Source organism: Strongylocentrotus purpuratus, unplaced genomic scaffold (assembly GCF_000002235.5).
Source record: "Strongylocentrotus purpuratus isolate Spur 01 unplaced genomic scaffold, Spur_5.0 spur5_scaffold_18, whole genome shotgun sequence".
NCBI lineage: Eukaryota > Metazoa > Echinodermata > Echinoidea > Camarodonta > Strongylocentrotidae > Strongylocentrotus > Strongylocentrotus purpuratus.
The window spans coordinates 10,829,249-10,842,183 of record NW_022145603.1 but is presented as its reverse complement, the minus strand read 5'-3'; the positions used below and the strand labels follow the sequence as shown (position 1 = coordinate 10,842,183).

At 37.2% G+C, this 12,935-nt stretch overlaps 1 protein-coding gene across 1 annotated transcript; it reads left to right on the top strand.

Annotated features, from left to right (window-relative positions):
* The first annotated feature begins 5,178 nt into the window (after window positions 1-5,178).
* LOC115918748 (ropporin-1-like protein) lies at window positions 5,179-10,404 on the top strand. The gene is made up of 6 exons (XM_030989187.1): window positions 5,179-5,283; window positions 6,152-6,311; window positions 7,342-7,465; window positions 8,100-8,261; window positions 8,977-9,152; window positions 10,030-10,404. The coding sequence occupies exons 2-6, from the start codon at window positions 6,172-6,174 to the stop codon at window positions 10,100-10,102; spliced, it is 675 nt and encodes a 224-aa protein (XP_030845047.1). The 5' UTR covers window positions 5,179-5,283; window positions 6,152-6,171; the 3' UTR covers window positions 10,103-10,404.
* The last annotated feature ends 2,531 nt before the right edge of the window (window positions 10,405-12,935 follow it).

Sequence of the window (12,935 nt, the reverse complement as noted above, 5' to 3'; positions counted from 1 at the left end):
ATATCTTTTCAAAGGCGGCATTGTACGAGTATCGACCCTCGGGCTCCATTCTGGTTTGCCATGTTTACCTATGGAAAGATAGCTGTGTGGGAGGCTGAGTGATCGAGGTCTCAATCATGGCCGTGGTAAGCTTGTAAAGCAAGTCATCCACATATGGGTTGTCCAGCACTCTCTTGTAAATTGTAGTGAACAACTGCCTTGCTGCAATTTTAAGGGATCAGTATATCGAGCCACTAATTCTTTGGATGCTTCTGTCCATTTCATTTTCATTCTTTGCCGCTTCTGGGCTTGCTGTGGTTGTTGCATGCTTTTGTTGAGTTGTATGTGAGTTACATGGTATCACTATAGACCATTCAATTCTTACCAGGAGGGTGATCCGAAGTGTTCAGAGGTGTGTCAGGGCCAATGGTGAGATCAGCAAACTGGTGGACCGATATAAGCGATAGGAATCCATCTATAAACGACGTCTTTCACTATCGTCAGATCTATAGGTAAAATTTCCTTGGCTTCCAAGTTCCTTTGTTATGCTGATTAGGTCGGCATCTACCAGAAAGGTTCGAAGGTATCCTAGGGATCTTTTGTTATTAGGGTTGACTGTGTCAGCATTGAAGTCGCCTGAAATGATAATGGCGTCGTCGTTGTGGGTGGATAGGATGTTTGATATGAGGCTCTTCTGGTATTCTACAAGATTAGTTTGGTTGATGCCCGATGGTATAGGTAGCAGTTTATGGCCAGGATGTACCGTTTTGACTGATGAAGGTGTGTTCTAACTATGTTGACCCCGGTAGAGTGGCAGGGGATTTCACTGTAGCTGGCAACCATCGTTTTACGATGGAAAGTTGCTACCCCTCCTTTTCCCCGTCCTGCTCGTATGGCATTGGTATAGCTGATGCAATCTGCTGCTTTAGCTGTTACGCAGTGTTGGCTGCTAATGTCATTCAACGTCTGTAGTCTGTTTGGTATTAAGCCAGTTTTCTTGAATAAAGAGGACTCTGGTCTGTCTTGCTGGCAACTTGATGGGAATATCTTAGGTTGGACTGTATTCCGCGTACACTCAGTGTTCCTAATGAAATATTTGTTGTTTGTATGCGGTTGGTAGTAGAAGGAGGCTTAATTGAGCTATGATGGTGTGGTGGTTGGTTGCTGTCATTCTGTATATGGTGAGATTGCTCTTTGCTTCTGGTTCTGAGAGGAGATATAGTGTGTTTATGAGTGAGTGATATGCTGCATCGAGAAGGTACCGTAACATTGACCTACACTGTATGTTTTCATTGTCATCTTTAGATGTTGCATATATAAAGATGTTTATATTTATATACCTCCCTTTTGTATCTTTCCTCATCCTCTATGTATAATCAAATATTGTATGTGTACCATGTAAGATAAATAATAGTTTACTCAATGCCCGGGAGGCATTTTTAAAAATCACATAATGTATATTATTTTGTACAGTAAATGTTTGTTATGTATCATTCTGTCGTAACACGACTTTGTAATTCTTAAACCAATGGAAAAGGTATTTCTGTTAAAATTACATATGAATAAATAAATTCAACACTAAAAATGTAAGATTTTATAAAGTGATGGTCTTTTCAATTAGTTTTTCATAATGAGGAATAAAATAATTAGAAATGTCTTTCTTGTGAATATATTCTTAGTTCCCTAGGTGTACTGTTGACTAGTTCTTAAAGATAATACAAAGTTTTGGTAATTTTTGAAAATTGGCTGGATAGTGATTCTTTACAATGTTGATATATTTTTTTTGCCCCTTTGGATGTATTGCACTACAAAAATTGGCCCCTAAAACACTTCTGCTTTCGAGAAAAATTGAATATAAAAATTTACCGGTGCTCCCGGTAAATGGGAATAGCAAATTGGTCGATTTTAGTCACTAGATAAATCAATATCTTAAACTTGAGAGGGCGCTATACAACATAAAGAGTTTATTATTTACAATTTCATCACTTTAGACTCGATTTCAACAGCGACAACGATCACTGAATATTGTAGGATCGCATATGCTTCCAATATGTTCATTTGAACCAAATTCATGACCCCATACCAAAACTTTGTATCACCTTTAATTATTAACCTCTTATGGTAAAAGAAGTGGATTTTAATATTTATATACATGTACGTATATTTCTTAGTAAAGGCACATTAAATTTTAAATTTAGTGTTATTATTATTTGTATAATGTTTATTATTGTTATAATTAGTATCCGTATTATTATTATTTATCACTATTAGGATATTGTTCTTAGTAGTAGCAGATGTAGTAATATCAACATTATTATCATTATTAGTATTGTGTGTCTACCCTAATTGTGGGTATTTTTTAATATTGTATTTAGAGAAGAAAAAAAAGTGCTCACAATACCTTTTCACTTTTGTTTTAATATCTATATCTTTAAGTTTGTTCTGCAGTGTTAAGATTCCTTAAATCTACTCTCATTAAACCTAAAATCCTCTTAAGTTGGAAACAACATTTAGTGTATCTTGACTATTAATGTGTCCAGTCTCCAGTGTCACAGAAATACTCCTTTTTAACAATTACACACAATAATTGTCATGATAATGTGTTTTTTGTATCTTCGTATAAAACAACTTTCATTTGCTGCTTTTCGCAATCATTATAAATTATCGATTAAATCATGATCAAACATGCTTTTATGCACAAGTGAAACGGATTATGGCATCTTTCATTTCTCTAATTCATTTTTGCATTTCGTAATTTTCACATTGTTCGATTAGAAGCTAGCGGCACCTACGATAGTTGTAAAGAAAAAAAAAAACGTTTTTACCTTTTAATTGAGATATTATCACGTTAATTTCATGGCGGCAATCTTCCAGATTGAAGAAGTTTTAGAATTCCAAAGATACATATTAAATATAGGCCTACAGTCAATACAGAAAATGTTTTGTCTCCAAAACGAAAATATTTTCTTAAACTCACTCTACAGTATCGACATAGCACTGAGAGAGAGAGAGAGAGAGAGAGAGAGAGAGAGAGAGGGAGGGAGAGAGAGAGAGAGAGAGAGAGAGGGAGAGAGGGAGAGAGAGAGAGAGAGAGAGAGAGAGAGAGAGAGATAGTGAGAGAATTTTAAAAGTAAACATATTAAACGGGCGGGACGGCACTGGACTATGCAGTGTGAACGAAAAATCCACGGTTCTACCACACCCCTCTTTTCTCTCTCTCTCTCTCTCTCTCTCTCTCTCTCTCTCACTCTCTCTGTTGTTAAAAGAAAAGAGCCACCGATCAGACTTTAAAAGGTGCATTTATCTATGGACCTACTACGAAGTAGGTCCATAAAAAAGGGGAGTTCTTATGAGAAGGGGGAAGTGGCTCTTATAAAAAAAAAAGATAACGAGGCACATGTTAAAGGTAATACAAAGTTTTGGTATGGGGTCATGAATTTGGTTCAAATGAACATATTGGGAGCATATGCGATCCTCCAATATTCAGTGATCATTGTCGCGGCTGAAATCGAGTCTAAAGTTATGAAATTGTAAATAATAAACTCTTTATGTTGTATAGCTCCCTCTCAAGGTCAAGACATTAATTAAGCTATAACGAGGCGCCACAACTAGGCGTTGTGGCGTGCGCCTGTAATCCAGCTAAAAAGTGGAAGTTACAAACTGATTCAGCCGAGGACGCAGGTTCGAAACTGAGTCACGTCTTTCGGATGGTGACGTTTAAAGGTCGGTCCCAGACGTAAATAATCATATCTGATTGATACACGTCTGTAAAAACCCAATACACACACACACACACATATAAAACAATGTTTCTTGACTAAAATCGACCAATTTGCTATTCTTGTTTGGAAGTTATATATCACATCTACATATTCTGAGATTTTCATGGTCGCAGCTACCATTGTAGTGTTGTACGGCTGTAGGCGCTTTTTGAAATTCATCAAAATTTACCGGGAGCACCGGTAAATTTTTATATTCAATTTTTCTCGAAAGCAGAAGTGTTTTAGGGGCTAAATTTTCTACTGCTTATATAACATCCACATGGGTATCCAAATACATCAAAATTGTAAAGAATCACTATTCACCCATTTTCAAAATTTCCCAAAACTTTGTATTACCTTTAAAATAAACGGATAACTTATCAGAGATGAAAAAGAGCATTTGTTAGAAAGGAAAAGGGGCACGTGTCAAAATAAAAGAAGGCAGTTATTAGAGGTGAAATGAGACACTCATCAGAGATGAAAGGAGCACTATCAGGGGGAGGGGCACTTGTCAAAGTAAGACGACTATCTCTCAGATTTAAATAGGGGCACTTGTCAAAGTAAAAGGAGTACTTTTCTATGTTAAAAGGGGCACTTTGGGGTACTTGAAAAAGTAGGGAAGGGGCACTGTGCCCCTGCCCCCCCCCCCCGCATATACCGGGAGCGCCACCTTTGCCATGCACCAAGCTGTAGTTGGAAAAACGTTTTTAATCAACATAAAAACCTTTACTTGTGAACGAAGAACAGACATAACTTAGAAGACAGAAATTACGTTTGGTGAAAAATATATAACAGGGGAACAATTATTGTAATTTGTAAATAATTCATTTAAAAAATACTAAAATATGGCACTTGACAAACGTCATATTCATGAGAAACCTTCACGCCAGAAGAGCACCAACTTATCTCTGCCATTTGCATTCTAACAATTGTAGTACACTAGTACAAAATTATAGCAGGTGAATGAAATTCTTCATCACCACAAACACACCCGGGAAGGAAGCGTCCATAAATTTAAATACACTTAAACGACTTCACATAATACGTCACGGTATCAATAAAATGGCGATGCCCATGTCGTGCTGAGAAACTGTACATTATTCGTATTTGATACCTCTACCATACACTTTGGTCTTTGGTGGGGGATCTATATACAAGAATATAATAAATCTCTCAGACTGCATAAAAGTTATTTCTTGCATGTTATTCCTTCAATTGAGAAAAAAATTGGCCTACTGTGTTTTATTACATGTAATTAATATATCTAAGTAGTTGGAAAAAGTACACAAATAAAAAGAAAAGGGATTGATGAAACTAATGTTGGGAAAGCTCTCTCTCCCCCCCCCCCCCCCCCCCCCCCCCCCCCCCCCCCCCCCCCCCCCCCCCCGAAAGACTGACACTACAATGCATGCAGCATGCATTCGCAATCGCAATATGCAGCACTGCACTTTGCGCATGCGTTCAATTTTATGTTGCCTTGTCAACGCAAGTTAATCAAGAATCACTTCGTACTTTCAGAATCTGACGTTAATTCTTTTGTTAAGTAAGTATATTACTTATAAATTGTTCGAAAATATGAAAGAATTACTTAATTTTCAGTTCCGCGATGTTTCAGGAGTTGTATCTCTTTGCTTCATTTGTATCCTTTATGTTATTTGTGCCGCCACTGCGCTGTCGACGGGGTAAAATCGTCTGTGTGCGGTCCCATTCGTAGGCATTTGTGTATCGATAACCAAATACGGCACAATTTTAATTCGCGGACTGTTTTCTCTCTTATTTCTCCTTAGTTTTTTAGGATATCCGTGAGTGTGACAGTGTGAGTGTTAAGTTATGGTATCACTGGGCACTGGGACATGATAATTTGACAAAGTAGAGTCTAGACTCTTAATTATTTTCAAAATGAATTGTGAAATTGCTGATCCAGACAAACCGGAGGTCGAGTCCAATTAATGTCCGAATTCGGCAGTCTGTTATTTTTCAAGACTGGTTAGGCTCAGAGAAGTTGGTGAATGGATCACGCATAGGAAGAAAAATGTATATGTATTGTCTTATAATACATCTAGACATCTAGACCTTTTTGGCAATTCATTCCTCTAGATCTAGTCTTAGTCTTAAGACTACATGGCACATTGGAAAATCAATCTTCTTCGTAAATTTACTTCAATCAAAGTCAAAGAGGAAAACAAAATTCATGTTCAGATTTTCCTCCTCTTCTTTCTCCTCTTCCTTCTCCTCCTCTTCCTTATCTTCCTCTTCCTTCTACTCATTCTTGTCTTCTCCCCTCCCCTTTCCTCCTCTTGCTACTCCTCCTCCCCAACCCTTCTCCTCCTTTGCCTTCTCCTCCCCCTCCTCCTCCTCCCCTTCATCATCATCATCATCATGATTAAGATTATATTTTCTCTTTCTTGCAGACGAGTCTACCAGAATCAAGATGCCAGGAATAGGAGATGATGTGCCCATGTACTGCTCACAGCAGATCAACATTCCCCCTGACCTCCCGGACATCATGAAGCAGTTCACCAAGTCGGCCATCAGGACCCAGCCGGCTGATGTCCTCCAGTGGTCAGCAGCGTAAGTCCAAACCAGCGTTTTTATTCCAGTGCTTAATGATAAACTTGAGTTCTGGTAAAAAAAAGAAAATGAATTCTCGCAGAATCAAACAAAACTTACACTGAATGTTCAAGAGTACAAATAAATGTCATTTGCCAAAACAATTTTGGTAGAAAATGTATACTGGCTGAGCAATGAGCATAGAAAGATAAGGAAATCAAGGTTAGAAGCCCGACACCATTTGTGTAGTCCCATGTACATCTTTCTGTGTACAGTATAGTGCTTGTTACTTTGCCAAGACTGGGTCAAATTAATTATGAATTTGATGACTCCAGAACCTTGCAGCACACACCAATACATGCTACATGATCAACTTTTTCTGATCCATTCCACACCTTTTCTTTCACAATGCAACCACATGACCAGAACTCAACTTTATCTTGGTGCTGATACCAGGCGCTAGTTCTTTGAAACCGTTATAAGTCTGAGTTCGTTGACATCCCATTGAAGCTCAGTCGATTCTATAACACATGTTTCAATGGAATGTCCACGACTTAGACTTAAAAAGATTTAGAGAAACTGGCCCCAAGTTGCCTACTTTGGAGCACTGTAAACATTTCAACAAAAAGTTAGAACCTGAAATAGACATTCATAATTGAACACTTTTCTGTAGATTAGATCCTGAAATAGATCTTCATAATTGGACTCTTTTCTGTAGATTAGATCCTGTAATAGATGTTCATAATTGGACTCTTTTCTGTAAATTAGATCCTGAAATAGTTGTCTGTAATGTAATTCTTTTCTTAACATTAAATCCTGAAATTATTGTCTGTAATTAAACTCTTATCTTTGTTTTTCTTCAAATAGACCTAACTATTTTTTCATAAAATGGAGTAGCAGTAAACACTATGTTTAGGTTAGCCTAGTTTTTTTTAAAAGTTTTTAAAAAAAATGTTTGATTTTGTTGTCCCATTCATTTTAATGGATTATTCTCAGTTTGTCCTGTTTATGGTACACTAGATTATAACATGTATGTGCTCTCATTTGACAGGTATTTCCATGCTTTAGCCAATGGTGAGACACCCCCAGTGAAGGAGAGGCTTGAGATGCCCATGGCCACACAGAAGACAGACACCGGACTAACACCAGGCATCCTTTCAGTGCTTAACAGACAGGTAAGTACCACATCTTTCCAATAAATGTCGTTGTGGTATCCATAAAGACACAAAAAATACATACCGTTCTGACACCAGGGATTTTGAGAGTGCTAAACAGAAAGGTGAATGTCACATCGTATTCCAAGTTAATGTCTTTGAAATGCCTATGCATAGTTGCATACACAGAAGACAAACACCGGACTAACACCAGGAATCCTTTCAGTGCTAAACAGACATTTATTTACAGCAACTCATTTTTCAGCTGAATGTCGTTGATGTGTCCATTAGTTGGGGCCCCTCCTCTTTATTGTGTATTTGTCTCTCTCCTTTTCTTTCTCTCTATTCTCTTGTCATTTTTTTTCTTTCACAATTTGATTGGGAGGCATGTGTCTCCCCTGCCCCATCCCAAGTAGCTGCACCACTATTTATTATAGCTGCAACCTTTCCTATTTTATAGGAATTATTCCTACTTTTTGGCCCTCAAACTATATAAAGCATCCTAGATTCCTCTCTTTCATCAAAACTACAGTGTAAAAAGTATACAAAATGACTGTATCCCTAATTTTGCATTGAGGGATTCCTGAATTTTGCTTTTAAAGGTTGGTAGATAGGGTTTAGTACAATTTCTGTGTTTTTTCCTTCTCTCATACAGCTTGGCCCCAAGAAGACGATCTCAGTCGATGAGCTTGAGCAGAAATGGAAGGATAATTGCCTCCCGAAGGAGAGAATGTTCAGCTTAATACAGATTGGTAGTTTCGGCGATGAGATCGACTGGCGCAAGTTCTTTGCCCTGGCCTGTTCAGCTCTTGCGGGGGTAAGTTGGGTTTTTTCCTTTCTAAAGCCTCGCTCAGATATGTGCGGTAAACTGGGATGGGTTTTTCTTTATGATGGCATACAGTTAACAACAAGATTATTCATACCCCTTGTGAATTTGATGTTTTTTATTTTTTTCGTAACTCAAGAATGATAGGTGGACTGATTGAATTAGAGCCTTTGTTGAATACTTTTAGATGTAAGCTTTCATAGGCCACATTCTCAAGAAATATGAATCGGAACAAATCAATTTTTTATGTTATTCAAATAATAAAAAATGTGGTAAGGGTACAAATAATTTAGTTTTAAACTGTTAGTGTAAGAAGCTTAATTGTACGTTATAACTCAAAGCTCAGTGAATTCATGAAGGAACTATGTTGCAAACAGTTGCCATTCGTTTGCATGTTAAAAAAAATATCCACTTTCAAGTTAACTGCTTTGAATGGGCCTTCAAGGGTACCAATCACAAAAATGTATGTGATAGCATCTGCATTATAAGCAAAAGAACAGGATTAAGATAGAATATACCAAAGTAAAAGAAAACGGCTAATTACATGCTGAATCAACCAGTTACCCCCCTCCCACACTTAATATTGAGCTTAGAAAGAACAGGTTATCTGGAGTTTTGAAGCCTTCTTTTTTATAAACCCCAATCACCTCAGTGTAGCATTCCCTCTGATCTTATCCATACTTCACCTTTGACCTTCACCCTCTAGAACATCACCTCTGCCATGAAGGTCATCTGTGAGATCTTGACCAAGGACCCCGAGGGCGGGGCAGCGAGGATACCCTTTGACCTCTTCAAGGAGCTCTACACGTACCTGGCTCAGATAGACGGCGAGATCTCTGAGGAGCAGATAGAGGGCGTATTCACCTACCTGCAGTACCATGTGTAAGTCATCTTATTCTCCAGAGATTGAATTAAAGGGATAGTTGAGTTCTTGTTTCAGACTGCAAATGCCTCCAAAGTGCATGGTTATTGCTCTTATTCTTATTTATGACATTTCTAATGCTCTTTTAGGACCTAAAACTCCTATGAAGGTAAGTTTGGACTACAAAATGTGTCAAATTTAGCCAATACGATCGTACCAGTTCAGCTCCACTTTCAAAAAAATATGGTAACCGTTAATTAATTAATTAATTAATAATCACAATACATGGGCTGGCTGGTTGTCCGTAGTATAACCGAAAAAGCCAACAAAAAGCCATTATTGGCATTGGAAGGAATAAAACATATAAGGGGCCATCTCGTTTTTCAAAAGCTAGTTCAAATTATCGAATATTTGTGGGGCACCACAAATATTAGAAATCATTATATTTATGGATATTACAGACGTCTCTGAGCCGATTTTGATCAAACATAGATGATTTTGTCATTTAAAATGTATGTTTTTTCAAATTTGACACTCAGTTTTTCATTATCTCACAAAAAATTATTTTGTGTAGCGCCTTCTGAACAAAACCTAACAATCCCTTTAAAGGGGAAGACCCCCCTGGTATAAACTTGGTTTTAAGTAAAAGCGGAATATGAGAGATACAAATTAGTGCAACATCAGATTAAAAAGGAAAGTTACAAATTTTTGTAGTTGTCATCAATGTAACACAAATTGGCAACACTGTGATGCATCTTACAAGCTTCTCTCCAAAACGCTCTGTACAGAAAATTTCATTTTCTTATTTATTTTTAATGGAATATACTTCTTTCAAAAGGTCATCTGTCTATTACTTCAACAGTTATTCATTCAGGCATTTTTCTTCTCATTCTACAGGGACAAGCAAAACGGAGCAGTGCAACCGAGGAACTTCCTGCATCCGGACTGCCCCAAGCTTGGCCTCATGTAAACATAGGCCGTCATCGACCCGTCATCTCTCTGTTTATCCATGCTTTGGTTATGTTTGTCGAGCACCAGAAGGGGATTAATTCAGTTACGTAAGGTGAAATTAACACCCTTTTGGCGTTCAACAGACAATGCATGACCTGTGTTCATGCTTTATTGCGTCTGTTGAGAGTGAGAATGGCATTTACTCTATTCAATGTGTTGAAGGTAATACAAAGATTTTGGAAATTTTGAAAATTGGGTGGATAGTGATTCTTTACAATTTTGATATATTTGGATGCCCATGTGGATGTTTTATAAGCACTAGAAAAATTAGCCCCTAAAACACTTCTGCTTTCAAGAAAAATTGAATATAAAAATTAACCGGTGCTCCCAGTAAATTTTGATAAATTTCAAATAGCGCATATAGTACAATAGTAGCTGCGACCATGAAAATCTCAGAATATGTACTGTAGTTGTGATATATAATTTCCAAACGGGAGTAGCTAATCGGTCAATTTAAGTCAAGAAAAATTGTTTTATAGCTTAATTATTATCTTGACCTTGAGAGGGAGCTATACACCATAAAGAGTCTTATTATTCATAATTTCATAACTTTAGGCTCGATTTCAACCGCGACAAAGATCACTGAATATTGTAGGATCGCATATGCTTCCAATATGTTCATTTGAACCAAATTCATGACCGCATACCAAAACTTTGTATTACCTTCAACGCCTTTCAGGCTTTCAGCTCACAATTTGTTCTGTTTGTATTCATGCTTTGTATCGTCTATTGAGAGCGAAAGGGCGTTAAGTCATTCACTCTATTCGACGATATGTGTTTGCGGCCCTCTGCCTGCCAAGACTTTGTTTCCTGTTCGTATTCATTTTGTATTCATGCTTTTTATCTTCTGTTGAGAGAACGGCATTGATACTACTTTCTAAAGACATGCCCTTCTCGATCTTAGCACACAGTTTGTTCATATGTTTATTTGTTGGTGTACATAAGAAAGATTATCAGCATACGTCCAAGCGCTAAAACAGTGCTCTTGTGTTTTTTAATTTTATTGATAACAAGTTTTATGAACAAGGCCTTTGCATGCCATTTTGACCTTGATAGGCTACCATACTATTGCAGCATGTGCATGATTTACATAAAGTAGTCCTCTATAGCATACTACACATGTACATAACATACACATCTATACTCTGTAAGTTGATTAATAGTTGTGATGTATGTGCATGCAATGCATGCAAGCTTGTACTTTTATACTCTGCATCAACAACCATGATATTCAAGGGTTAAAAAAAGGTAAGGATACACAAGCATAATTGCATGTAATATTCAATCAGCTTTATGTAATACATGAAAGTGACAATGGGCTTCAATTTAAGAGAATGATTATATTTGTAATTGGAGTACAGTAACACTTGGGCTCAATCCATAATGTATGAAATGTAGCGTTTTATCCTGCTGAATAATATGTTAATGTTATTTCCAAGCGAAAGAAGTACATTAAAAAAAAAAAAAGGAGTTTTATCATGGATCTCATTTTGGGACAGGTACATTTAGTTGCATGTAACTCTTGATTTTTTTTAAAGGCACAAATTAGTCACAAAAAAATGATAATTATTCTTCCTCTTATTATAGTTTCCCTGTATTTGGTTTACACCATGAAATATATGTACACGTGTAATCACTAGATAAGTTCAGTTTCAGGGCAGATTGCTTTGGTGAGAGGCACAAGAAAAATAACTTTATATGCTTTGAAATTTGCCAATTTGATAAAGGTATTGCAGTCATCGAGTCGGGCATCTTACCAAAAATGCTTCCTGGCCTCCGTGCGAGTACTTTAAGCCATGTCTGTGTATTTAGAATATGTTTGTTTACAGTAATGATATTAGAAAGGGAAGAGAATTGCTTTCTCCCACGTAATTGTAAGTCACAAAAAACAGTTTTGGTCATTCTACAATCCTTTTTTTCTTTAAATCGGAGGAGGGGGGAGGGGGATCTCAACCGAAAATAAAAGTCATTATCGTGTAATGGCATTTGTAGAAACACAAGGAGAGAGTACAAAGATGTTAAATAAGCTTTCAAAAGAAGTGATAACCTTGACACTTGTAATATACGAGTTATTTGTAAAGTGCATGTAAATATGTTATTTTTATTGGATATATATCGCACCTTTTGCATTAAAAGATCCATTTGAAAGAAACTACCATTGCCTTTTTTGATGAATTAAAAGTGAAGAAGAGGGAGAGAAGGATAGTGAAAGAGGGGAGAAATGTACAATGAGCGAGAAATTTTAAAAAGGCAAGAATAACGAAATATAAGAGAGTGGAAGAAAGGGAGTGGCCAAAATACATGAAAGGAGAGATAGAGCAGGCAATAGAGGGAGTGATAGAAGAGGCTAGAAAGGGAGAAAAGGAATGGGGAGTGGGCAAAATAAATGAAAGGAGAAAAAGAGCAGGCAAGAGAGGGAGTGATAGAAGAGGCTAGAAAGGAGAGAGAGACAGAAGGAAGGGGGAGTGAGCAAAGTGAACAAGGGACAGAGAAGACGAGAAGAAAGGGCAAGTGTGGAAAAGAGGGAGAATAAAATGGAATGGGCAAGGCGAGGAGAGAGAAGGAAAGGGGAGTGTGCAAAGTGAAAGAGAGACAGATAGAGGAGACAGATGAAAGGATGATGGTAGAAGAGAGAAGGGTAGAACAAAGAGAAAGTTTGTGTAAAAGGAAGTGAGGGAATGAGCAAAGTTAGGTAGCTTTGCAAAAAACGATGCATCAGGATTGCGCAAAATGTAGAGTGAAGTTTGTTATAAATTGTAAGTTCTATTTTGACATATTGAATGAAAGTTTAG

Bases quoted from the DNA above. Each gene is read 5' to 3' on its own strand.
- LOC115918748 (XM_030989187.1), top strand. From the start codon at position 6,172: ATGCCAGGAATAGGAGATGATGTGCCCATGTACTGCTCACAGCAGATC. The intron at 6,312-7,341 runs GTAAGTCCAAAC...CTCATTTGACAG, and splicing joins GTCCTCCAGTGGTCAGCAGC to GTATTTCCATGCTTTAGCCA. The intron at 9,153-10,029 runs GTAAGTCATCTT...CTCATTCTACAG, and splicing joins ACCTACCTGCAGTACCATGT to GGACAAGCAAAACGGAGCAG.